At 50.1% G+C, this 26,800-nt stretch overlaps 1 protein-coding gene across 1 annotated transcript in view; it reads right to left on the reverse strand.

Annotated features, from left to right (window-relative positions):
• Positions 1–18,237: 18,237 nt before the first annotated feature.
• NEURL1B (neuralized E3 ubiquitin protein ligase 1B) overlaps positions 18,238–26,800 on the reverse strand; it is a 40,709-nt gene continuing 32,146 nt past the window's right edge. Inside the window, exons 3-5 of the mRNA XM_067732844.1 lie at positions 25,690–26,409; positions 23,469–23,594; positions 18,238–23,098 (exon numbers count right to left, since the gene is read on the reverse strand). Coding sequence (XP_067588945.1) covers positions 22,854–23,098; positions 23,469–23,594; positions 25,690–26,409 — 1,091 coding nt within the window. The 3' untranslated portion in view covers positions 18,238–22,853. The remainder of the gene's footprint in view (positions 23,099–23,468; positions 23,595–25,689; positions 26,410–26,800) is intronic.

Consider the following 26,800-nt stretch of genomic DNA (forward strand, 5'->3'; position numbering starts at 1 on the left):
AAGTTGTAAACTGTTTCAATCTTTTCAGAAAGCATTTTGGCAGCGTGGATCTAACAGCATAAATCTTTGCTTTTTTTTTTTTTTTTTTTTTTGCAGTACGCGGGCCTCTCACTGCTGTGGCCTCTCCCGTTGCGGAGCCCAGGCTCCGGACGCGCAGGCTCAGCCGCCACGGCTCACGGGCCCAGCCGCTCCGCGGCATGTGGGATCTTCCCGGACCGGGGCACGAACCCGCGTCCCCTGCATCGGCAGGCGGACTCTCAACCACTGCGCCACCAGGGAAGCCCGCCTATTTTTTTGACCTAACAATTCCTCTTCAAGGAATTTATCCTGTGGAAGCAGTTGTGAGATGAGCAAAAACTTCGAGGACCTACATGATAGTGCTGTTAATAATTGAAAGGATTTGCATACAATCTAAATGCTCATTGATAGAGGGATGATGAATAAATTATGGATCATCCAATCGATGGGATAATGTGAAATACTTAGACTTGATGATAAAAGCATACAGTAGCAATTCAGAAGATGCTAATAACATGCTGTGGGACCATGAGGGGCAGTTGCCCTAGAAACCACCACTCACTTAGGGCCACAGGAGTTGAACGGGGTCAAACCCGTTCCCCCACTCAGGACCCTCAGGATAATCCCCTCAATGCCTTCAGTCATCTTCCAGACTTTCTCTCATCCCTGTCCTGCTCTGTACAGCCCCTCAGCTGACCCAGTCCTGTCCATCTTCCCTCTTCTCCCTCCCCCCTTCCCCCCCCCAAGAAACAAACCAACCCTCTCTCCTGTTCACCCACACACACATACTCACACACCTACACACATCCACACTCACAGGCCTTCCCATACACTCACCTTCCCCCCACACTCACACTCACCCACCCACAGGCACACACTCACACACACAGTAACCTTCACCACCCCTATATTCACATGCACCCACACTTTCACTGTACCACCAACACTCACACTGGACACATCCACACTCACCCTCTCACACTCACACATGTTCACTCTCAAACTCATTCATGCTCTACACACTCATCCCCATACAAGCACACACTCACCCACATTCGCCCACACCCCTTCACTGACTGACGCTCACACACGCTAATACTCACCCACCCACGTATCCTCACACACACACTAACACACGCCATCCACACACACTCTTACGCTGACACTTGACACATTCACACTTACACTCACCCATCCACGATCACTCACTCACACTCACTTACACACGCAGACACCCACACCTTCTGTTCTCTCTGAGGTCCGCAAGCCCACCTCTGCCCATGGCTGGTGGGCAGCTGCTCTGAGCCGTCCCTTCCCTCCTGCCTGATGGGACTCAGGCTGCCCCGGAGGACACGGTACCCCTTAGGTACCCCAGGTGGAAGATGTTTCCACCCTCACACCTGTGCCTGGGAGCCCGGGGATGGAATTGCAGGTTCCTGGCTCCCTCTCCTCCTTGGAGACTGCCATCTGGCTCTGTCAGAGGCTGCCTCAGGGCTGCCATCGCCAGTCCCCTGGACGCCCCTTAATTCGCAGATGGCTGAGGACACTTGGGGAGACCTGATGCTCCTGGGAGTGAGTGACCCGCCCAGACCACAGGCCTTGCAGCTTCACCCCCTCCACCTCCAGTGACCTTTCCATCCCTCCATCTCAGCCGTCCACCCCGCTGCACGCCCTGGACTCTCATCTCAGAAACCGCACCACCATCGACCCCTCACAAGTCCAAGTGCCCAGCTCCCGGACAGCGCTTCCCGTCCTGCCAGCTCACATAGCCAAGAAGCTCACTGTCCCCATGAACCCAATGGCCTCAGCCTGTTCTCACCCTCCTCCTCCCCCCTGCCCCCCCTCCTTCCCCAGCTTAGATTTCAGGGCCCATCGTTTACTTCCCCGCCAGCACCCTTTGCGGCTTGGCCTCCTCCTCTCCAGCTTGTATGCCTGGCAAAACCCTAACCCTGGTGAACCCAACCCTTTGCCTTCTGTGGGCCTGTCCCTGAGCAGCCGATAAATCCCACCACCCAGCTGACGGAACTCACTTTCAATTCAGTTTTATGATCCCAGAGGTCAGACGGTCCCTCGCTGCCGTGCCACCCACCGTGGCTCTCTAGAAGGTTTCCTGTCCCGTTCCCCCTGGGTCTCTTTCCTCAAAGCCCTGACTTCTCCCACACTCTCAGCTGGTGATCTCAGCTCACTCCACGGAGTAACGGAGGTCTCCGGAGGCAAAACTGACATCGCCACCGCCGCACCTACCACCTTCCTGCATCTGCCCCACAGAAGTAAACATCCTCCCCCTACAGCCACCATGCCTCTGGGGCTCTGGATCCCTTCTGGCTACCTCAGGAGCCTTGTTTATTTGGTTTTCTCTCCCTTCAGCATCACCAATGCCTTCTTCTTTAACTGGTCCCCACCAGTATGCAAAATGCCAGCGCAGGGGTCCACAAACCTTGGCCCTCGGGCCAATCCTGGCCTGCCAACTGCGTTTGTAGATAAAGTTTTATTGGCACAGCCAGACCCATCCGTTCAGGTACATCTATGGCTGCTCCTGCACCACAGCAGCAGAGCTGAGTGGTTGTGACAGAGACCTGATGGTCTGTAATGCTGAAAAATGCTACAGTCTGGCCCTTTACAGAATCAGTTTGCCCACCTCTGTGCTACAGCATTGGTTTGTGGCTGTGTTTTGGTATTGCACATGAGGGGGCTTTGGGAAATGTGGGGGGTGGTTTTTGGTTGTCACTCTATCTGAGGGGCTCTGTTGGCCTGTATTGGGAGGAGCCAGGGATGTTAAACATCTGGTGATGCCCAGCGTAGTCCTGGGTCACAAAGAACTCTCAAATGCCAAATACCATTAAAACAAATCAGTCCATCCATCAATCAATTGTTGAAACAAAAATCTCATGATACTAGACACTCCCAGCTACCCTATTTCTCTACTCACCTTTACGGCCAAACTTGCAGAAAGATTGGCTGCACACTTTCTGCTTCCTTTCCCCGGTCTCTTTCCAGGACACTTTCATCAGACGTCTGTGTCCACCGTTCCGTTGAAATCGCTCTTATCAAGCTCGCCAGGGCCTCCCCATTGCTAATCTAATGGCCCGTCCCTGTTCTCATCATAAGAACGTTCCAGCAGTATCTTCGCAGTTCACTTCTCTCTTTGAGAAGCTCCCCTCAGCTCAGGACACCACGCCGGCCTGCTTCTCTACTGGCTGCTCTTCCTCTCCTGCTCTCAGATCTCGGGGATCCTCAATGGTCCTGAGCTCCCTCCTTCTCTCCACTTACATCGTCTCTCCAGCTAAGCCCATAAAATCTCGATTTCTATTTCTGTTTCAAATCTAGACTGTTCCCCCAGCTCTGGCTTCATATGTCCAGCTGCCTAGGCAACTCCTCCTCTTGAGTGTTTCACAGACAGCTCAGCACAAATATATCCCAAACATAAAGTGTAGGCTCTGCCCTAAAACTTGCCCTCTCATCCCAAGTCTACTGGTACCACCAACCACACAGCTGCTGCAGCTGGAAACTTAGGGGTCATCCTTGATTCCTCCTTTTCTCTCTCCCAATTTATCAGCATATTCTGTTATCTCTGCCCCCAAAACACATCCTCCCTCTGTCCCTTTGTGTCTACTGGCCCCGTACCCCCTGAGTACAGACCGCCTGCCTTTCTGCCCTGGACCACTGCAGTAGCCCAGCACGTCTGTCCGCTCGGCTCTCCCCCACCTCAGGTCATTTTCCGGAGCCCTCTTCAAAGACTGACTGAACACCTACCATGTGCCGGGTGCTGGGGATAAAAAATGAATGAGATAAACTGTCTCTGCTTCCACTCACCTCTGATAGGGTGAGGGAGAGAGAGTAAAAGGACAGAACGTGATAAATGCTATGGAGAAAATAAACAAAACTCCGCATAGCATGGTCATGAAGAGTATTCTGAGTAAATGACATTCAAGCTGAAACTTTGAGGTGGCAAAGCCTTGTGGGCCCCCTGTAAGGAGCTTTGGGCTCCATACGAAAATCTTTGAAGGATTTTAAACAGAGGAATTATATAATCTGGTTTAAGTCTTAAGAAAATCCCTCCAGCTGCTCCGTGGACAATGGATCAGGGTCGGGTGAGGTCAGAGGAGGTGGAAAGCACTGATTGGCCAGGCCGTGTGCACAGCTCTCAGCCAAAGCAAGGAGATCAGCCAGCACGATCCACATGGATGGGGTGGGGTAGGGTGGCTCCCCTGAGGTGCTGTTTCCAAAATAAGGGGAAAGGGACTTCCCTGGTGGCGTAGTTGTTAAGAATCTGCCTGCCAATGCAGGGGACACGGGTTCAAGCCCTGGTCCTGGAAGATCCCACATGCCGCAGAGCAACTAAGCCTGTGTGCCACAACTACCCAGCCTACACTCTAGAGCCCGCGAGCCACAACTACTGAGCCCGCAAGCCACAGCTACTGAAGCCTGCACGCCTAGAGCCCATGCTCCGCAACGAAGAGTAGCCCCCGCTCGCCACAACTAGAGAAAGCCCACGTGCAACAACGAAGACCCAACGCAGCCAAAAAATAAATAATTTTTTTTTTAATTTAAAAAAATAAGGGGAAGAAGGCTGGGCAGGAAAAAATGTAATAGCTGCCCACTTCAGGGACTCAGGTGGAGGTTTTCAGAGGGATTATTCTGCAGATGAAGAGCATAAGAAAGTAAAGGACATTCTACACCTGGGATATATGGGGGCTCAAGAAAACTTTACTGAATGAAGAGCTAACATAGGTCTAAGATATGAAGGGTTGTGCAGGCCAGGAAAGAGAAATCTCTCTTCCCTTCTGCTGATTTGGGAGAAGAGTGAAAGAAGAGGCAAGAACTCTCTGTTGGGGTTTCTCAAGGATGTAATGCTTATAGAGCTGTGGTCCATGTGGTCCAGTCTGAGAAAATTGCTGTGGGATCAAGACCAGAGTCCAGCAAACAAAAAACGCAGTGTCAACATAGTACAATTCTTCCACTTGTATCTCTCAGTCACCATCAAAAGGACTAATTTCCTACCTTCCTCTTCCACCCATAGGTTCTCCGACCCTCTCTTCCAAATTCCTCCTGCATGCCTCTTGTGCTTCCCTCTACTCTGCGTTTCTTCTGAGAATCTTCCCAAAAAGTGGACAGGAGGGAAGTTGGACAGAGTCAGCAGGTAGGAGGCAAGAAAGGTTCAGAACACAGTCACAGAGGGGTCATGGTCCCTGGGCATGACCCAACCTTCCCCATGCTTGTCTTCCTCCCCCACCGTGTAGTCATTTGTTTAAGTGGAGAAGTATCTGTGGGACGCCTACCAAGAGCTGGACACTGTTCTTAGCATGTGGAATAAAAGATGAACTAGACATTTCCCCGGCCCTTGAGAAGCTAATGGTTTACTGAAGGTGATAGAGAAGTAAGCAAATTATCACAGATTAACGCAGTCTGGCGGTGTCGGGGTAAGGGGTGGGATCTGCCAGGGAAGGCTTTCTGGAGGAGTCATATGGAAACTGTGAGGTTTGAATGGAGAGCAGGTAAGTAGGTACGATCCAGGCAAAGTGTGTGTGAGTGTATGCCCTTGGAGTATGGTGGGGCAACGTTCCAGACAGAGAGAGAAGCATGTGTACACGATACACTCCGTTAACCCAGGCATGTGTGAAATGAGCTGACTTTCCCCACAACTTCGTTTCTATTTTGAGACCCCATTCCACCGGGGTTCTCTACCTTTCCACCAAGGTCATGGCCAAGTTCCAGGGGTTTGTGTCATGCCAAGATGTTGACGAGAGTAGGTGTACAACACAGAGCCAATTCTCAATCCCATCTTTCCACGTGGTAGCCCTAGATTGGTCTTAGAGCGTCTACTGTGCGCTGGGTCCTTGCACCCTGGTTGCTTTCTGCCCTGTGGCATCTTTCCTTTGAGTATGGAGGGAGGGAGAGGTCCCAGGTAAGGGAGGGAGGTGCCGGGGGTCAGGGAGACTCAGTTAATATTTAAAACGTACAAGCCTTCCACATTTGTAACGCAGTTTACTCTGGCTAGCGCAGAACAAAGTGAGGTGGCAGGGGTCATAGGAGTGGAGGAGCCAGAGTGGGGCATGGTCAGGGTGGACCCCACACATCCTCTGTCCTTCATCCATGAAGAAGGGGGTAGCCTGAGCCTGACACGTGTCACTGCTCTCTCCAGCAGAGGTGGGTAGGCTTTTTAAGGCCACCTGGGGTCTCACAATTTCACTCTACCCAGGTCATGCAGTGAGAGGTCTTCTAGGCTGTTTGGGGCCATCATGTATCTATTTGGTTACTGGAGAAACTGAGGGTAACAAGCGCCAACGACTCTGCTGGGGTCACGGAGCCAACAGAGCCCACATGTCACCCCCAACCCAGGGCATGACTTCTTCCCTGGCAGACAAGTGGGGAATGATATACAGCCCTGGAGATGCCCCCGCTTCTGATCAAACTTCTTAGCATTTGCTGGGCAATTTGCAAGTTCTCAGGGAAACCACAGCTCTGGGAGGTGGTTTAACAGGTGAATCAGAGCTTAAGTGTTTTCTATTCTATGTGAAGTAGGAAGGGAAAATAAAAGGGACTGTTTAAAAATATATTCAAAAGCAATCCTCAAGGTGGAGTATACCATCCTCTCCAAACCGCCTCCGTCTTATACCTTTGGTGGTTTTGCTTGTCTGTTTTTTGGCCGCACTGCACGGCTTGCGGGAGTTCCCCGACCAGGGAGTGAACCCAGGCCACAGCAGTGAAAGCGCCGAATCCTAACCAGCAGACCACCAGGAAACTCCTGGTTTTATTTGCTTGTATTGGCCTGATGAGCCACCCAGGCTGGAATGAAGCTGCCTCAGGGCCTTTGCACGTACTGTTCCTTCTGCTTGGCAAATCGTTCTTCCTCTTCTGCACCTGGAGACCATCTGTTCCCCCTTCAAGATGCTCCTCAAGGGTTCCCTCCTCCTGGAAGCCTCCCCCACCTTCTCAGCCTTGATCAGAGCTCCCACATTCTCCTGAGCTTACCCCAGTCATAGTGCTGGTCACTCTTGTACCATTTGCTTCCATGTCTGTCCCCGTTCCCTGACCATGAGACTGGTGAGGGCAGAGACTACGTTGCGTTAGAGAAATCGGCTTACTCACTGGACTCCACTTTGCTCACTCTCTTTAGAAGATCGTCTTGTCTTGCCAGCTCTCTTTTTATGCACACTGTCCAGACCCTTCTTGTATTAGACAACTACAATATACATATACTACAGTATACGTTCCTGATAGAAATTTTTTATTTTACATGCAGAGAAGCCAAAGAAAATAAAACCACTCACCACCATCATCTCTCCATCAAGATAACCACTGTTCACATTTTGGCGTATTCCTTCCAGCTTTTTTTCTATGTCAATTATTCATGTATATTTTAAGGTTATCAAGTTGTTTATAGATAGGGTCTGTAGCTCTTTTTTTTCCCTTTATAATTTAGCAATATTCTCATGTTAAATGTGTTCCAGTGAGATGGAATGGCAGGTCTTGAGCTGTAAAGATGGAAAGAGGAGCTCTGACCAGAAGCTGAGAGGATGTGTTTCTGGGCGGTCAGGGCTGCCATGTGCAGAGAAAGGGATAGAGCTATGGCGCTGTCATTGACACACCCCATCCAGCCTCACCCACGGGCGTTCCACTCCACACCCGGCCATCAGTACCATCCAATGCTTCCATGATGCCGGCTACTCGTGCTGGGATTCTGCCCCTTCTACCAAAAACACGGTTGAGTTTACTGTCTTCAGAGCTTGTCACAAACCCAGACCAGACTTCCTGACTGGCTTTTTTCACTTAGCATAATGACTCGAGGGTTTCTCTTGATTGTATTTTCCTTGTTTAATTTAATTTAATTAATTAATTTATTTCTATTAATTTTTTAATACAAAAACAGTGACAGTTTTACTTCTTCTTTTCCAATTTGTATCCCTTTTATTTCTTTTTCTTCTCTAATTGCTGTGGCTAGGACTTCCACGACTATGCTGAATAATAGTGGTGAGAGTGGACATCCTTGTCTTGTTTCTGATCTTAGAGGAAATGCTTTCAGTTTTTCACCATTGAGAATGATGTTTGCTGTGGGTTTGTCAAATATAGCCTTTATTATGTTGAGGTAGGTTCCCTCTATGCCCACTTTCTGGAGAGTTTTTATCATAAATTGGTGTTGAATTCTGTCAAAAGCTTTTTCTGTATCTATTGAGATGATCATATGGTTTTTCTTCTTCAATTTGTTAATATGGTGTATCACATTGATTGATTTGCATATATTGAAGAATCCTTGCATCCCTGGGATAAATCCCACTTGATCATGGTGTATGATCCTTTTATGTGTTGTTTGATTCTGTTTGCTAGTATTTTGTTGAGGATTTTTGCATCTGTATTCATCAGGGATATTGGTCTGTAATTTTCTTTTTTTGTAGTATCTTTGTCTGGTTTTGGTATCAGGGTGATGGTGGCCTCATAGAATGAATTTGGGAGTGTTCCTTCCTCTGCAATTTTTTGGAAACATTTGAGAGGGATGGGTGTTAGCTCTTCTCTAAGTGTTTGATAGAATTCACCTGTGAAGCCATCTGGTCCTGGACTTTTGTTTGTTGGAAGATTTTTAATCACAGTTTCAATTTCATTGCTTGTAATTGGTCTGTTCATATTTTCTATTTCTTCGTGGTTCAGTCTTGGAAGGTTATACCTTTCTAAGAATTTGTCCATTTCTTCCAGGTTGTCCATTTTATTGGCATAGAGTTGCTTGTAGTAGTCTCTTAGGATGCTTTGTATTTCTGCGGTGTCTGTTGTAACTTCTCCTTTTTCATTTCTAATTCTATTGATTTGAGTCCTCTCCCTCTTTTTCTTGATGAGTCTGGCTAATGGTTTATCAATTTAGTTTATCTTCTCAAAGAATCCGCTTTTAGTTTTATTGATCTTTGCTATTATTTTCTTTGTTTCTATTTCATTTATTTCTGCTCTGCTCTTTATGATTTCTTTCCTTCTGCTAACTTTGGGTTTTGTTTGTTCTTCTTTCTCTAGTTCCTTTAGGTGTAAGGTTATATTGTTTATTTGAGATTTTTTCTTGTTTCTTGAGGTAGGATTGTATTGCTATAAACTTCTCTCTTAGAACTGCTTTTGCTGCATCCCATCGGTTTTGGATCATCGTGTTTTTGTTTTTGTTTTCCTGTACGCAGGCCTCTCACTGCTGTGGCCTCTCCCGTTGCGGAGCACAGGCTCTGGACGCTCAGGCTCAGCGGCCATGGCTCACGGGCCCAGCCGCTCCGCGGCATGTGGGATCTTCCCGGACCGGGGCGCGAACCCGTGTCCCCTGCATCGGCAGGCGGACTCTCAACCACTGCGCCACCAGGGAAGCCCCAAGGATCATCATGTTTTCATTGTCATTTGCCTCTAGGTATTTTTTGATTTCCTCTTTGATTTCTTCCTCAAGTGATCTCTTGGTTATTTAGTAATGTATTGTTTAGCCTCCATGTGTTTGTGTTTTTTATGTTTTTTTCCCTGTAATTCATTTCTAGTCTCATAGCATTGTTGTCAGAAAAGATGCTTGATATGATTTCAATTTTCTTAAATTTACTGAGGCTTGATTTGTGACCCAAGATGTGATCTATCCTGGAGAATGTTCTGTGTGCGCACTTGAGGAGAAAGTGTAATCTGCTGTTTTTGGATGGAATGTCCTATAAAAAGCAATTAAATCTATCTGGTCTATTGTGTCATTTAAAGCTTGTGTTTCCTTAGTAATTTTCTGTTTGGATGATCTTTCCATTGGTGTAAGTGAGGTGTTAAAGTCCCCCAGTATTATTGTGTTACTGTTGATTTCCTCATTTATAGCTGTTAGCAGTTGCCTTATGTATTGAGGTGCTCCTATGTTGGGAGTATATATATTTATAATTGTTATATCTTCTTCTTGGATTGATCCCTTGATCATTATGTAGTGTCCTTCCTTGTCTCTTGTAACATTCTTTATTTTAAAGTCTATTTTATCTGATATGAGTATTGCTACTCCAGCTTTTTTTTGATTTCCTTTTGCATGGAATATCTTTTTGCATCCCCTCACTTTCAGTCTGTATGTGTGCCTAGGTCTGAAGTGGGTCTCTTGCAGACAGCATATATATGGGTCTTGTTTTTGTATCCATTCAGCGAGCCTGTGTCTTTTGGTCGGAGCATTTAATCCATTCACGTTTAAGGTAATTATCGATATGTATGTTCCTGTTACCATTTTCTTAGTTGTTTTGGGTTCGTTTTTGTAGGTCCTTTTCTTCTCTTGTGTTTCCCCCTTAGAGAAGTTCCTTTAGCATTTGTTGTAGAGTTGGTTTGGTGGTGCTGAATTCTCTTAGCTTTTGCTTGTCTGTAAAGCTTTTGATTTCTCCATCGAATCTGAATGAGATCCTTGCCGGGTAGAATAAGCTTGGTTGTAGGTTCTTCCCTTTCATCACTTTAAATATGTCATGCCACTCCCTTCTGGCTTGTAGAGTTTCTGCTGAGAAATCAGCTGTTAACTTTATGGGAGTTCCCTTGTATGTTATTTGTCATTTTTCCCTTGCTGCTTTCAATAATTTTTCTTTGTCTTTAATTTTTGCCAGTTTGATTACCATGTGTCTTGGTGTGTTTCTCCTTGGGTTTACCCTGCCTGGGACTCTCTGTGCTTACTGGACTTGGGTGGCTATTTCCTTTCCCATGTTAGGGAAGTTTTCGACTATAATCTCTTTAAATATTTTCTAGGGTCCTTTCTCTCTCTCTTCTCCTTCTGGAACCCCTATAATGCAAATGTTGTTGAGTTTAATGTTGTCCCAGAAGTCTCTTAGGCTGTCTTCATTTCTTTTCATTCTTTTTTCTTTATTCTGTTCCACAGCAGTAAATTCCACCATTCTGTCTTCTAGGTCACTTATCCATTTTTCTGCCTCAGTTATTCTGCTATTGATTCCTTCTAGTGTATTTTTCATTTCAGTTATTGTATTGTTCATCTTTGTTTGTTTGTTCTTTAATTCTTCTAGGTCTTTGTTAAACATTTCTTGCATCTTCTCGATCTTTGTCTCCATTCTTTTCCCAAGGTCCTGGATCATCTTCACTATCATTATTCTGAATTCTTTTTCTGGAAGGTTGCCTATCTCCACTTCATTTAGTTGTTTTTTTGGGGTTTTATCTTGTTCCTTCATCTAGTACATAGCCCTCTGCCTTTTCATCTTGTCTATCTTTCTGTGAACGTGGTTTTTGTTCCACAGGCTGCAGGACTGTAGTTCTTCTTGCTTCTGCTGTCTGCCCTTTGGTGGATGAGGCTATCTAAGAGGCTTGAGCAAGTTTACTGATGGGCTCCTTGTTTTATTTTAATGTGCCTGACATAGGGTTTCATATGTGGGTTAAACAGAGCCGGTCAGATCAGTGGCCTGAGGTGGGAACCAGAGTTAGGAACCACGTACCTTCCTCCCAGCATTGTGGGGTCTTGGGAAGGAACCTGTCCTGGGCCCAGCCTCAGTCCACCCTCACCATGTCCCCCACCTCAGTGCCAGCCCAACCCCAGACTCAGATGTAACCTCAGCACAGCCTGTCACCCTAACATGCCCTCCTCAAGCTTACCCAGATCCGCAACGCCATTCGCAGGAGCCTGGCTTCCCAGGTCACCTGGTGACATCTGAGGATCTGCTGAGGGTGGGGTGTGGCAGGGCAGTAGATCCGTCAGCACTTGGACCGTGACTACCTGTCCAGTAGTTTCTTTCTGCTTTGGTTTTTGCCGCCTCTCACCAAAGCCACTAGAGGACGACAGTGCTCCATCTTCTAGAAAGAATCAGCCAATCTCCCCCAAGGAGGAGCCCAGAAGGCTCCCTTCTCTGGACCTCAGGACTTCTAGGATCACTGCTTCATGGTGGGTATGGGGAAAACGTGGTCCCAAGGGGATGGAGCCCTCCCCCAGCATCACATGGCTATCCTCTCTCCTGACCCCCTGCCCAGGCTACTCCACTGCCCTTGGCCCATTCTTCTGTCCCTTCTGGAGACTGGCCTGTGGGAGGAAGCCTGCCCAGGAGCCGCCAGCCAGGGGAGTCGTGGGAACCTCTGGAGGAAGAGAGGCTGGTTGTAGCAGAAGGAAGATGTCTCTGGGGACCTTTGCCCCACCCATCATGCTGTCCACAGCCTCTGTGCTCACGCTGCACTCTGCTGTAGACCATGCTTGGGCTGATCCTCTCTGCCGGCCAACCGCTGTCCATGCTCCGAAGCCCAGCTCTTGGGTGACCTCCCCAGGGAAGCCTTCCCCAGGACTGGCGCCCCCGAGAACAACCCCGGCTGAAACAACCCCGGGGGCGGGGAGGGGTCTAGACAGCAAGGCTGGGCTGGGAGGGACAGCTCCAGACAGCCTTGGAACCACCTGTTGGGGAACAGGGGCTTGAGGGAGACCTGAATTGCTCAGAATAATGGAGAAGATTCCTGTTTTTGTGGGGATGGGGATAACACTGGAAAAGGCAAATCAGCTAGCACTGGAAGCTTGGGTGTGGATGGGAAAAGCCAGAGCCATCTCCCTGGGCACCTCCCTGCATTTCTTTCCTGTGGTGGCTTTGGGTATCTTCTCCCAGACCCCCGTCCCCATCCCTCCCTGGTGGGGCAGGTTCCCCTAGGGGACGCCAAGGTGGGCGTGGGCCAGTGTCGAGGCTGCTGCGGGGATGACCAGGCTGCAGGCAGCTCTCCGCTCAGCTCAGCCGGGGAAGCCTGGCCCTTCCCACGCCCCTCCTGGAATGCAGGGCTGCTCCGGGGAGTTGATCGAAAGTGTGACTTCCCCTCCGGAGTCTGAGGTCAGTCAGCCTCCCAGGCCCGGGCCAGCATTCTTGACAGGGAGCCAAAACAAGCAAGGGGCGAGGGGCTGGGGCCAGCTCAGAGGCCTGGGAGCCCCTGCCATCTGATCGTCCCTCGCTTTCATTCCTTGTGGGTAGGAGGTGTGCTAATGCCAGATATTCCACACTTGGGGGAGGGAGATGTTGAAATCAAGGTTCTACTATTTGGGACACCTGTGCTGATCGCCTGTAGATGCTGCTAGCCGTGTCACAGGCCCACTCCTTGAGGTAGTACGGGGCCTGGAGGGAGGCCCAGGGGACTGTGGGGTGACAGAGGTGACCCCTGGCCCAGCTGGGACAGGGAGGAGCGGGATGAATGGGGGAGGTGGTGTAGCAGGCCTGCAGTACTGGTAAAAACGCTAACCACCTACTGAGCACTTCCTAAGTGCCAGCCACTTCCTGACACGGAGCGTCCTGAGCAGTCCACCACGGGGCTGACACCCTCTCACCTCAAAGATGCAGGAACTGAGACTCAGAGAGGGTCAGTAACTTGCCCCACAGCAGAGGCAGGCCTGGACCTCAGGCTTGTCTGTCTCCTGAGCCCGCGCTCTCATCCCCCTATGCTAGACTCCATCATAGTGGATACCCTGCTGGGAACTGACAAGCCGGAACGCAGCCTCCTCAGGACCTGGGGAGTGAGTGGTTCTACAGCCCCACCTAGAGGCAGGGAAGTGAGGTGCAGAGAGGGAGCCTCCCCATCGCAGCCACACAGACTTCGAGATGAACAGCACCCCAAGAAGGCACCTTGGGCAGACCAAGTGCCCCAGTTTGTTGGGGTCTAAGTGTGGATGTGAACTCTGGCCTGTCCGGCTGACTCCTGAGCAGTTCCTCCAGAGTCCTCAAAGGATGGCTGAAGCCTTTCCCTGGCATCGGGGAGAGGCAGGCAGGGAGTCTGAGGCTCTGAATTGCGAGAGGAAGGTTTAGACCTGGGCAGGTCATAGCCAGGAGGGGAGGGGGCTGAGGGAAGGGGACCAGCCTGCCCAAAGCACTCTGATGCAGCTGCCCCAGGGACTTCTGGAAGCTTCCCCTGGGTACATTTAACAGCCAAGGTTGGGGCTCTGTTCCCATAGCTGGATGCCTGGAAAGTTCATTTTCCACATCCCTGTGTGGGAGCCAAAACCAGCTTCCAAGAGCCAGGAGACTTGAGCCTGAAGGGAGAAGCAAAGATTCTCTGTCCCTGGAATTGGGCTAATAGACGTTATGTAAGTTGAGGACCTGGCTTGACAGCTTTTCTCTCCTTGCCCTTCTAGGTGCTGAGCCTGGTTCTCTCCCTTCCGCTTCTCTCCCCTTCCCTCCTCTCCCTCCCTTCCTTTTCTTTCTTCTCTTTCCTCTTCCTCCCCCTCCCCCTCCCTACAGTTTACTCACAGAGAAGCCATGATGCCGTGGAAGGAGCCAGACGTGGTTCACAACCTGGGCTCCACAGCTCACGAGCTGTGTGATTCAGGCAGGTCATTGCCCTCTCTGAGCCTCTCTTCCCTTACCTGTAAAATGGGACAATAATACCTACCTGAATGGCTGTTTGTAGGATCAATGAAAACACAAGTGAATATGTTCCAGGCCCATTTGCCCTTGAAAAATCACTGGGTTTAGATTCTGGGAAATAATTACAAAAAGAAAAAGAAGAAATCCTTTTGTCTTTGAGAGGCCACGCACAGTGGGATAAAGTTACTTAATTTCTCTGAGTCTTGGTTTTCTCTCCATAAATGGGAGTAATGATGGGATCTACCTCAAAGAGCTGTCATGAGGATCCAATGGATGTCCTTAGCACATAGTAAGTGGTCATTAAATGATTTGTTTATTATTATTATTACTATTAAGGATTGTTTGTCCTGCGGGAAGCCAGGAAATGAGGGAAAGAGAAGTCTTTATATATATATTTTGGCAAAACTCCTCTGAGGCTAGCTGCATCAGGGATGCTGAGGGTCAGGGCGTGGGCTTTGTACACTGAAGCTTTAGACAAGAATATGATGTGCCTGGGAGTATGGCCCAGGCATTGGTAAAAGCCTGAACATCCAGGAGAAAGAAGGATGCTTAAATTACATCACTAAATGATCAAGAGCTTTTACGCCTTGGATTTGATCTGTCCCAGCAGCCTCAGAACTACACTAGCCTGAACATGTCTGTTTTGGGGTCTGCCTTCCCGTTCCAGGTTGGTTGATTCTTGAGGGTAAAGGCCATGTCATACCTGATTTTGTATCAGGTGTGGGTGTGTGACGGAGATTGGTTCAGGGATTAAGCGTTTAGATTAAGTGCTGGGCAGACTCTGCCTCTGAGACCTCAGGGAAAGGGTGAAAATGTGCCTCTGAAAGATTTTGCCTCTTTACTCTGGAACAGGCACACCTGGGGTCTAATACTCCTTCTACCTTGGAGGGAGCCTGGTTTCCTCCCTGTAAAATGAGGAGACAAATATTGTGGTGAAGATTCATTGAGAGAATGTGTGAAAATCACGGTTTCTTCCGCTCGATAAATGCTGGTTCATTTCTCTTACCCTACTGTTTCCAAAATTCAATGTCACCTAGCTGGGCTGTTCTAACAAGCCAGGAGGAAGAGCCCTGGGCAGCAACTTCTCTTCTTCCTTCCCCCCACTCCTGATACTGCTGCAAGGCTCCACCCCAGAAATCTGGGCTCTAAAGCCTGGCCTGGAGGAAGCCCAACCAAACTGGTTAGCCTGGCCTGGTCTCCACTAGAAACTAGCAAGCCCTTATCTCCACCGTGACTAAATTTGGATCTCAAACGCAGACAGTCAGCCTGGGAATTCCTGCTGAATTCTAGCAAGGGCCAGCTGTGCCTGTCGGGTTTTGCAGAGCAGGGAGATCATTTTTCCAAATAAGAAGTTTAAATTAAAAGTAATAACTGGTCATTATAGAAAAATTGGAAAACATGGCAGAAAAAAAGTTACCAATAATGCCATCACCCAGACACAACCCCCATGGACATTTTGCTTCTATTCTGTTGGTCATTCCAATGCATGGTCAGGTTTTAGGGCTATTGGTTGTTGTTGGTGGTTTGTTTTGTTTGTTTGTTTGTTTTACATCCATCCAATCAAAGTGTATGTGCAGGGTTGTTTTTGAGTTGTTGTTGTTGCTTTTCAAATTTTTATTGGGGTATAGTTGATTTACAATGTTGTGTTAGTTTCAGGTATACAGGAAAGTGAGTCAGTTATACATATACATATATCTACTTTTTTTTTCTAAGATTCTTTTCCTATGTAGGCCATTACAGAGTACTGAGTAGAGTTCCTTGTGCTATACAGCAGGTTATTATTAGTTATCTATTTTATATATAGTAGTGTGTATATATGTCAGTCCCAATCTCCCAGTTTATCCCTCCCCCCGCTCCCTTATCCCTTGGTAACCATAGGCTTGTTTTCTACATCTGTGACTCTACTTCTGTTTTGTAAATAAGTTCATTTGTAGCCCCGTTTTTTAGACTCCACATGTAAGTGCTATCATATGATATTTGTCTTTCTGTGTCTGACTTACTTCATTCAGTATGACAATCTCCAGGTCCATCCATGTTGCTGCAAATGGCATTATTTTGCTCTTTTTTATTGCTGAGTAATATTTCATTGTATATATGTACCACATCTTCTTTATCCAATTCTCTGTTGATGGACTTTTAGGTTGCTTCCATGTCCTGGCTATTATAAATAGTGCTGCAATGAACATTGGGGTGCATGTACTTTTTGAATTACGGTTTTCTCTGGGTATGTGCCCAGTAGTGGGATTGCTGGGTCACATGGTAGTTCTATTTTTAATTTTTTAAGGAACCTCCATATTGTTCTCCTTAGTGGCTGCACCAATTTACATTCCCACCAACAGTGTGGGAGGGTTCCCTTTTCTCAATACCCTCTCCAGCATTTATTGCTTGTAGATTTTTTGATGATGGCCATTCTGACCGGTGTGAGGTGATATCTTATTGTAGTTTTGATTTGCATTTCTCTAATAATTACTGATGTTGAGTATCTTTTCATGTGCTTTTTGGCCACCTGTATGTCTTCTTTGTAGAAATGTCTATTTAGATCTTCCCCCATTTTTTGATTGGGTTATTTGTTTTTTGCATGTGCAGTTTTATATCTTGATTTTCACAGTATATTTTAATGTAAACATGTTCCTGTGTTATAAACTCTTTGCTGAGTGCCAGATGCTGTGCCTAGCACATCACCCGCATGGTCTCAATAATGCTCACATCCATCCTAAAACCAGGAGCTCGTATTATTCTTGCTTTGCAGATGAGGAAACTGAGGCACAAAGAGTTTAAGTGTCTGGCCCAATGTGGAGGTGAGCACCAGGCTGTCTGGTTTCACAGCCCATACTATTTCCCAGGGATATATCTGTATCATGTTTTATTCAACCTTTCTTAGACACCTGTTGTTCCTCCCTGCCCAGCTTTCCTTCAACATCGCTTCAATTTTCCCATGGGGTCTCTGATTCCCACCCCCCAACCCATAATTCAACAGGTGAGGCTATTGGGTGGAGGTGAGCGCATGTCCTGGGTCTGACCAATCAGAGCCCCGGATCTCCCCAGCTTCCATGATTGGCTAAGGAAGGGGCACGTGATCCAGTTTGGTCCACGCAGGGATTGCTCAAAGGCAGGATATAACCTGGACCTGCTGCCAGCTGTCTTGAGAACTTGTGTGGGAAGTGGGGACAAAAGAAGGCAGAGGCAGAGGGGGAAAGACCACATCCTCTTGCAGCTTTTCAGATTCCGGATCGAAATGCACCCGAAGTGAGTTCTTAGGTTTTGATACTGGACTTCTCAGTTACCTGAGCCTTTTAATTCTCCAAAGCCCGTTCAGTTGGGTTTCTGTCACTTGTAACCAAGAGCTCTTGGCAAGTACAGTTGGCCCTCCATATCCGCAGGTTCTGCATCTGTGGATTCAACCAGACTCAGATGGAAAATATTTGAAAAAAAATTCCGTAAAGTTCCAAAAAACAAAACTTGAATTTGCTGGGCTGGCAACTATTTACATAACATTTGCCTTGCATTAGGTATTCTAAGTATTCTAGAGATGATTTAAAGTATATGGGAGGATGTGCGTATGTTATATGCAAATACGACACCATCTTATATAAGGGATTTGGGCATCCGTGGATACTCCAAGGCAGGGTGGTCCTGGAGCCAATCCCCTGATGACAGAATGGTGGGGGACAACTATAAACCCTGGTTGTTGGTCATCAGGCTTGCTTCTAGTTTTTCATCATTATAAATAATGCTGCAATGAACATCTTTATATATAGAGCTTATCCTCAACAAGAATTATTTCCTGGGGATATTTTCTCAGGAGTTACTTGGCAAAAGGTTTGAATATTCTCAGGGTTCTATAGACATTTTGCAAATTGTCTCCTCAAGGCTGGCAATGATTTGTATCCCTCACCTCCACTCCCCAACTGTGTAGGCAACTGTGATTTTTAAAACTGAGTCCTGAAGAGACTTTCTTAACAAGCCAAAGTTGTATTTGTTTTTTTAAACAGGAAAATTATGTTAATATAAAACGGATAAAAACAGACAAAAATCAAAACACACAACACGCAAGAGCACAACACACAGGACCAGTGCAAACCCTTCCCCACCCATTCCCCCCAGGTTTTGAAACCTTTATTACAGATCTCCAAAGATTAGACTGTATTGGAGAGGTCACAGTATTGAATCAGAAAAAGAGACATTTTTTAAAAAGGTCTGTACACAGGTAGTGGGGTGGGGCGGGGGACGTACACTTCTTCACTCCAACATCAAATACACAATGCAGAAGGGTTTCAGTGATGAGCACAGATTTCTAGAACACTACCACGTATGCTAGTCCCCGGCCCACTTTTTAAAGTTGCTTTCAAAAAGGATTAAAAGTGCACAGACACTTTCATAAGGCACAGACAAATTGTTGTACAAGTCATCTCACTAGGGACTTGAGAAAGACGGTGAGAAAATTAAATACCGAGAGATGCCGGGAGGACACGTGTTCCTGAGCCGGAGTCCTTCTGCCAGAACCGGGTCAGAGACAGGATTGAGCAGCGGAAGGTGACTGCCTCTCATTCGCCAAGAGTTTGCACAACCCTATTCTGGAACTGACTGGGGGTTCTCTGTCGACTTGGGGATTGATTGCCAGTCACCAGTCCCAAGGCCTGAAAGTAGCAGGTAGCTACCTCCCTGTGTCTCCCTGGCAAGACCTGAAGGCGATTATCGGTCGGTGGGGCTCTTGAGGGTTCTGTCCAAGGCCATTTCGGCAGCAACTCAGTGACTACGAGATGCCCGGCATTCCTAATTCAGAGGAGGCTTTCTGAAGTGTGCAGGGGGCTCTGGGTCTGGAAAGCAGTTGTGTACTCACTAAGATAGACCCCCGAGGCAACAGAATGGCCAGGAAAGCCCATGGACTCTGCCCCAAATGTCTCATAATGTCACTCCCTCTGACATCAGAGCTGGGGTCCTATCCGCTCAGCTCCGTCCTCCCAGCACCCCACGCCTGGTGGGCACTCAGCAAATGTCTGTTGAATGACTTTGTGTGCATGTATACACGGTGTTTTACCAAACCCTGAAGACTCATAACCTGATTTCTGATTTACTCAGTAAATCTTTAATGAGTACCTACTAAGTGCTACCACAGGACCCAGCACTAGATGGGTCCAATACAAGTTTACAAATCTGCCCACCTCCTGCCCTGGACTGCGAGCTCCCTGCAGGCCTTGTCTTTAGACCCGGTTCCCATCCCTGTGCCCAGAACACAGGCCACGCTGACCAGTGGTTGTCGGATGACTGAAAAAGCATTGCTGTACTTAGGGGAGCAGCTGCCCTGGGTAGCTAAATCCTAGGAGACTCCCAGTTCTGAGAATGGGCTAGAAAAAGGAGTTTGTCTTGACTTGGAAAGAGCTCAATTTCTCTGGCGGTTCAGAATGAACAGGCACCAGACCACAACAATGGGGGTATCCTCTGGTCTTCCTGTCCTTGTGCTGGGGGCCCTACTGAGGGGGGTGGTGGTCATGAGGCCCAGGAAGGTGGTGGGACAAGTGTCTCCCCGAAGTTGCCCCTGATGGGCACCCCCACGTAACAGGAGGAGGCCCTTGGGTTGGACCCAAGCTCACACGTGGCTCAGCTCTGCCGGGAGAAGGTGGACAGTAGGCAGATAAGCCTGAAAGGAAGGACACTTGTGCTCCCAGGGTTCCGGGCAGCACAGGGGCCGCAGTCTGGGGCTGGAACCCTCACACAGGGGCGGGTGCCCAGCTCTCTCCAGGTGCTTCCCAGGTGAGCTTCAAGGAAGAAAACTCAAGCAGTCTCGAGCTTTCTGGGCTCAGGGCCAAGCAGCGGAGAGCGTGGGTTTTGGCATCACGCGCTCCTGGGTTTGAAGCCCAGTCCTGTCACCTCCTGCTTCACTTCCAGCACCTTAGTTCTCTTACCTGCCAACTGGGGATAATATCGTATTTCACTGATTCTAGGAGCACAGCTTCTCCACTTACGTCGGAGTAAAATGAATCGAATAGCTGTGGCACCTTACAGTTGAAATCGGCAGTGTTTTTCCCTTAGTGGTACATAGAATGGTGTGTTTTGTCATCAGTGGTGTCTTTGATACGACTCAATATGGTACTAAGACCTCCCTCACAGGACTGACATGGGGATGCACCTCTCCAGCCCAGTGCCAGGCACACAGTGATGCCAAATAAAGGAGAGGGGTTCCCTTCCCTCTTCCTCCTGCCCCCTCTCCAGACAGAACCTAGAGGGCGGTGTGGGCAGCTCCTCTGCAGCGCTGAAGAAATCAGTTTCGAGCATCAGGAAATGTCTGGTTTTTAGAAGATAAACACACCCTTAGTTCCTCTTGGAAACAGGGAGGCTATTTATAGCAGCTGCAGAGCATGTTAAACAGGCCACCAGCTCCCTTCTTCCCAGGTAACAGGTCACCAGGCACATGGCCTGGTCCACCCTGGGTCCAGGCCCTCGATCCCTGGATTCCTGGCAGTGGTTGCACTGACCCTGGCTGGAACCTGAGGGGACAAGAGAGAGGAGCTGGCCCCCCCAGGCCGCCGAGACCACCGGGGCTTGCGACTATGGCTCAATCCAGTCAGTGGAGCTGCTGCCTGGAGAACCACGGTCCTGTGGGTGACTAGCCCTCTCACAGGGGGCCTGTGCGTGGCCTTGCCCACACCCAGCACGCGGGGGAAATAGAAGGCTCCAGCGGACCAACTTCAGCTGGGTGCCGCGCGCCGCCTAGGTTTGCAAACTCTTATCTTGGCAAATGCTGGGGTGCCAGTCACTCCCCTAAAGATTCTGCTGCAAAATTAAAACCTGGGCATGTTTCCCAAGTTCATAAGGGAAAAAGAACTAATCAGGGATCCTTGAAGGGGCAAGAGTAGGGCTTCTGAAGTTGAGATCAGGTCGGAATACCAGGCAGAGGAGAAGCAGATGGTCTAAGACCTGGAGCATCACAAGGGCACGGACTGACTGGCCTTATGGGCCTTGATCTGACGAGGGGGACCCCAGACACGCAACCAACACTTGTTACGTGAAGGCAAAAACTCTGAATGTCCTCCCTTCCCCGCTTCCCTCAACAGAGGAACAGATTAGGAATTGGACTAAAAACAATACCTGCTCTTTGCAAGGTGTCTTGGGCCTTTTAAAATGTGCCAGTCCTGCCAAGAGCTCTGGAGTGGGCAGGTACCAGGCTTCCTCTTGGACAGATCGGGAACTGAGAAACAGAGAGGCCCAGGGACCTCCCTAAAGGTACAGCACAAGACAGGGCAGAGGTGGGGCCCAGAAGGGAATTGCAGGCCTCCCAGCCCATCAGCTCAGGTGTGGTCCGGGAGTCTGCAGAGATGGGCCCAGGCAGGGGGGAGGGGGTTGGGGCAGGGCCAGGGTCCCAGGAAATGCCCAGCAAATAACCCTGGGGAGGGGGATAGTCCCAGTGTCAGCATTTTCAGCGAGTGTCTCAGTTCCTAGTTAACATCCTAATGATCAGTTAACATCTTCCGGTTGCAAAGCCCTGCTTCCTTCCCCTACTTGGCCAGCAGGTCATCCTGGTGATGCCCACAGCCGTTGGCAAATGCCAGGCCCCGGATTTCAGCAGGAAATGTGGAGAGCTTCGGAGTGACCCTTTCCAACCCCAGGTGGCTCACCGGCATCTAGGATTCTTCCCCCCGCCCCCCCCAGGAAAAGGGAACCTGTTGCTTGTCTTCTCCTTGGAGACGGTGAGGATGCTATAGACTAAAAGCAGGTAGGGATGGAGTCAAGGGGTGGTGTGCTTGTAATCAGGCTGTCTGGGGCTGAAGGGGTGACAAGGCTTCTGGAGAAGACACTGCCCAGAGCTCTGGCCCCAGCACCCAGTCAAAACTCCTCTCCAAGACTGAGTTAGAAACTGAAAAAGCAAATTGTTCTCTTATGTTCTCCGCCCAACTACTCCCCGAGGAGTTGCCGCTTCGGAGCTGTAAACAGGGAGCTATTTTTTCCTCGCCTTAGAAAATCTGAGTGTCCCTTTTCTATACCACCTGAGGGAGTTCTGTTTAGGTGCAGGCTTTGTACATTCAAAACCAGCTGACGTCACAGCCCTGTAAAGTGAACAACTTCTAGTCACGCTACCGTCTGGGCTCCGGATTGCACATTCCTTAGTGTTAAATAACCTCCTAGAGCCAGGATCCCTGGATAAATACCTACACGTTCTCTCTAGGTCATTCTCACACACTCGCCCTCTCTGGACTGTCTCCCTCCCCTCCCCCTCTCTCACACACACACTCAACCCAACCCCAGCAAAAGGCATTGCACAGAGGACGCCATTTCTCAGCTGAGAGGTCACCGGGGGACAGGGCAGTCTGCCAGGCAGTTCCTGAGCTCGCTCTTGGGACGGCCTTTTGGGGGCAAAGCACTTTCGAGCCAGAGGCAACCCTCACTTGGACTGAGACCCCCGGGGGCCTCGTGTCCACGACTGTCACGCCTTGCCCACCCCTGGAGAGTGGCAGGCAAGATAGCTGCTGCCCTTGGACTCCCCGGCGGCCATGGTGGTTGCCCGGCCCGGGGTGGGGGTGGGCTTCAGAAAGGTGACCTTGCTCTGGTCAAGGCCGTCGGCGGGCCAGGCTACGGCCTGTAGATCTTAATGACGTCCTTGATGGGCCGCCGGCAGATGGGGCAGCAGGCCCGGGCCTGCCTCTTGAGCCGCAGGCCGCAGCCGTGGCACAGGCACATGTGTCCACACGTGTAGATGACTGTGTCCACCTCGCCATCGAAGCACACCGCGCACTCGCTGTTCTTGCTGCCCACCAGCTCCGGTGGGGAGAACACGGGGGACACTGGTGGGCTCAGTGGGGAGCTGGGGGCCGTCACTGCAGAAAGGGAGAACAGGCAGACCTTAATCCGTGGTTCTCAGGTGGGCTCTGCTGGGGCAATCCCAAGAAGGCAGGGCTTCTATGGCAGAATCCATGGGGGGACAACTTGGGGAGACACCAGTTTTGGTTATTCTCCTGGGTTTTGCCCCCTTTCCTAGGCTCCTACCCCCAAGCATCAAGCACCATTATCAGCCTCTGGGATGCCACATCCAGATGTTTCTCCTCCCTACAGCTGAAGAAGGAAAGGATGCGGGGGAAAGGCAGCCACCTTGTTTAGCCCCAGGAAGGGCTGGTACAGCCACCAGGGCGAGCCCCTGTCTCCCTGCACCCTCCACTCCCCCATCCCTGAAGGTCTGCCCTTCCTTACCCAGGGATGATTCAGATGCCGAGGAGGACTGGTTGACACTGAAGGCCATGTCGGAATCGCTATCGTCCTGGGAGCCGCTGAGGGATCCTGACGGGGACGTGGTTGCTGGGCTGGACTGCAGGGTGCCTGAGACCAAAGAGACTCCATCAGGGGCAGTGGGAGGTGGGCTCTGCTCTGCTAGTCTCTGGCTCTCCACTGCTTTGCACCTTCACTTCCTCATGTATCTAATGGGAGGACAAGAGCTACCTCACAGGGTTCTGCTAAGAACGGATGGAATCGTTCATGTGTGATAGACATCTGGTCTTTGCCGCCTAGCCTCCATTCTTGTTTATTTCAGAAACAGCACTGGAATTTTGTTTGAGGCACTACTTCACCCTCACACACACGATCTAGGCCAGGCCAATAAGAACTTCCACCCTTGGTCTCAGTGGTGGTTCAAGCAAGGCCTGCAAGGCCAAATTCTGTGACTTTTACTAGAACTACTAGGAAAGAAGGGGCCCATTCCATGGGGAGATGAGCCTGGTGCTGTAGGGCCTGCCTGAGAGTCAAGCCAACACAGAGGAAAGTACAGCTTTCAGGTGGAATCCTGAGGACATCCTTTCAACACCTAGATCCAGCTGTTCCTGAATCCATCCAATATACTCCCAGACTTCTGAGGCATGTGTATACCCCCCAAATTCCTTTTTTGCTTAGGGCACTGTGAGTGGGGTTTCGTTACTTGCAACTACAAGACTCCCAACTAGTGTTCAACATGGATGGGTCTTCTTCCCTGAACTCACTGTTGGTTCAGATAATGATGGGTTATCTCTGATGTGAAGAGACATGCCCCTTCCCTTACCCTACTTGAGGATGGATGGACAGATTACAGAACCAGGGTTGCTGTCAGACGGGGATCAGGAGGGCAAGTCCCTGGCCTCTAAAAGCAGTCACTTCCTTTCTAGCTTCTCCTGCCTTCTCTTCCTGACCACTCAAAGGCTCATCGTGGTTCTTCTGGAGGTGCTGGGGAGGGGGAGAGAATGACTCTAGGCTTAGTTCTTGCAAAGTCCCAGTGGGAACTTGGGCAACTCATCTCAGGCTGAAATGATGATTATTGTCTGATGGTCCCTTAAAAAAAAAACAACAACAACAAACCCAAACCAACCAAATTACAACCACCACTACCCTGTTCCTCCTCTGTCCTCAAACAGCAACAGTCACTGTCGTTACTATTGCTACTTATTAAACATGCTGCATGTGGCAGGCACCTGCTTAAAAGCATTATATGCACCTCATCATTTCATCCTCACAACAACCCCACGATGCACGTCATCACTCCCTTTCTACACTGAAGGGAACTGAGGCTCAGGGATTCTCTGATTTGCCCAGCATCTTCATGGCTGACCAGCCACGTGACTGGGAGTTATTTAATCTCCCTGTGCTTCAATTTTCAGGAGGATAAAACTGAATGAGGTGACATATGAAATGTTCATCGTTTCTGTTATCGTTTGGACTTTACTTCTTGAAACACGAAAATGGAGCTGTGCTCTCTGGGAACCTTCCCTGATCACCAGCCCCGCTCCACCAAGCTGGCAAGAAGAGAAGCCCCTCTGCTGTAGCAAACACCACACCGTGCAAATCTCCATTTGGGTGTCTGTGAGGACGTGAGGGCGCTCCATGGTCTGTGTCCTCTCCTCTGCCGTGCCCCATCCCACGAGCTCAGGGCCTGGCCCACAGCTGGAGGAGGGTGCTGCGTGTCTATTTGTGGCATGAATGAAGGCAAGACTCAATCTCAAAACGGGGTGGTTCAAGCCTGCGTTCCACTTTCTGTGGACGGTGTTATTCTCATTTTCCTCTTTTAAATGTAGTTGTATTTTCTTTTTCTCCTACACTTAATATACATTACATACGTAAAAATATTTATAATAAATCATAATAATGGAAATAAAAATTGCACCGACAATTTCCCTGTCAGGCTCTGACACCAGCGGGTACTTGGGTTGGTGTGGACAAAGTGTAGTCCAGGGAGCTGCGACAAAGGCATCCCCGGGGCACTGGTTAGAAATGCATCTTCTCAGGACCCACCCCCACTGAATGGGAAACTCTAGGTGGAGGCCAGGCGGTTCTGATGCGCGCTCAAGTTTAGGGGACCACCGGCTGGGCTTCAGCAGTGGCTCCGGCTACCTGTCCAGTGGTGCCAGGATTCCCGAGGTGAGCCCCGCAAAAGCGCGGTCGGGGGACTCACCGAGGAGGCGCAGCTGGCCTGCGGCGCCGCCGCTCACGGCGAAGAAGGCCCAGAGCGCCTGCGTGGTGTCGACGCACAGCAGGCGGTCGCGCGGGCGCCCATTGACGCCCAGGAGCACGTCGCCGCCGGGCCGCAGAGTGAAGCTGAGCGCGTCGCCTCCGCTTGGCACGGGCCCGGCGCGCGCCACCACCCAGTACTCTTTGCGGTCGAGCAGCGCGTAGGGGTCGGTGGGCAGCTCGGCGGCCCGGAGCCCGCCCGGGTCGCATGACGTGATGCCGAAGGCCAGCGCACCGGGCGCCGCCAGCCCCGGGCGGCCCACCTCCACGAAGAGGCTCTCCCCGGGCCGCAGCGGGCGCTCGGAGAAGACAAGCGTGCGACCGCCGTCGGGCCGCGGCGCGCAGGCCACCTTGCGGTCGAGCGACAGGCTCACGTCGGGCCCGCGCGTCGCGTGGAAGCGCAGGTCAGCTTCTAGCAGCGCCGGCGACGACGAGGGCCGTGGGCGTTCGCGGGGCCCGCACGGGATGGCGGCGGCCGCGTGGTCGGCGAGCGGCGGGCCCGGGGCGCGGCCCAGCGCCAGGTGGCCCAGCTTGGCCACCACCTGGTTGTTCTCCAGCTCGTTGTTGTCGAAGTTAGCCGCGTCGTGGCTGCTGGGCGGCAGGCAGGCGCTGAAGCGGGCCTGGCCGAGGCGCGCGGGCGTCAGCGTGTCGGCGAACCCGCTCTCTGCGCGGGGAGGGCAGAAGAAGGGCAGTGAGGGCGCAGCCGGCCAGGAGCCCCCGCCTTGCCCTCCCCACGCCCCCACCCCCACCTGAGCCCTCCCTTTCTTTTTCTGATTCCTTCGTGAGGTTATTTAAGATCCTCAGGTGCACAGAATTGGATTAAGCATCATCCCGAGTGCACTTGACTATTCTTATCTTTGGGACGGGCAGATGAGGCCCTTCCTCCCTTTTTCCTCCCTCCTTCTCGTACTCCCATCCCTCCATCCTTTCCTTTCCCTCTTTTCTGTCTTCTCGTCTCCCTTTTTTTCTTTCCCCCTTCTTCCTTCCTCCCACCCCCCTCAGAGGTTTTCATACTTTTGAAGATTTTTTTTTCTTTTAATTGGTGTTAGTTTCTG

This window comes from Pseudorca crassidens, chromosome 3, assembly GCF_039906515.1.
Source record: "Pseudorca crassidens isolate mPseCra1 chromosome 3, mPseCra1.hap1, whole genome shotgun sequence".
NCBI lineage: Eukaryota > Metazoa > Chordata > Mammalia > Artiodactyla > Delphinidae > Pseudorca > Pseudorca crassidens.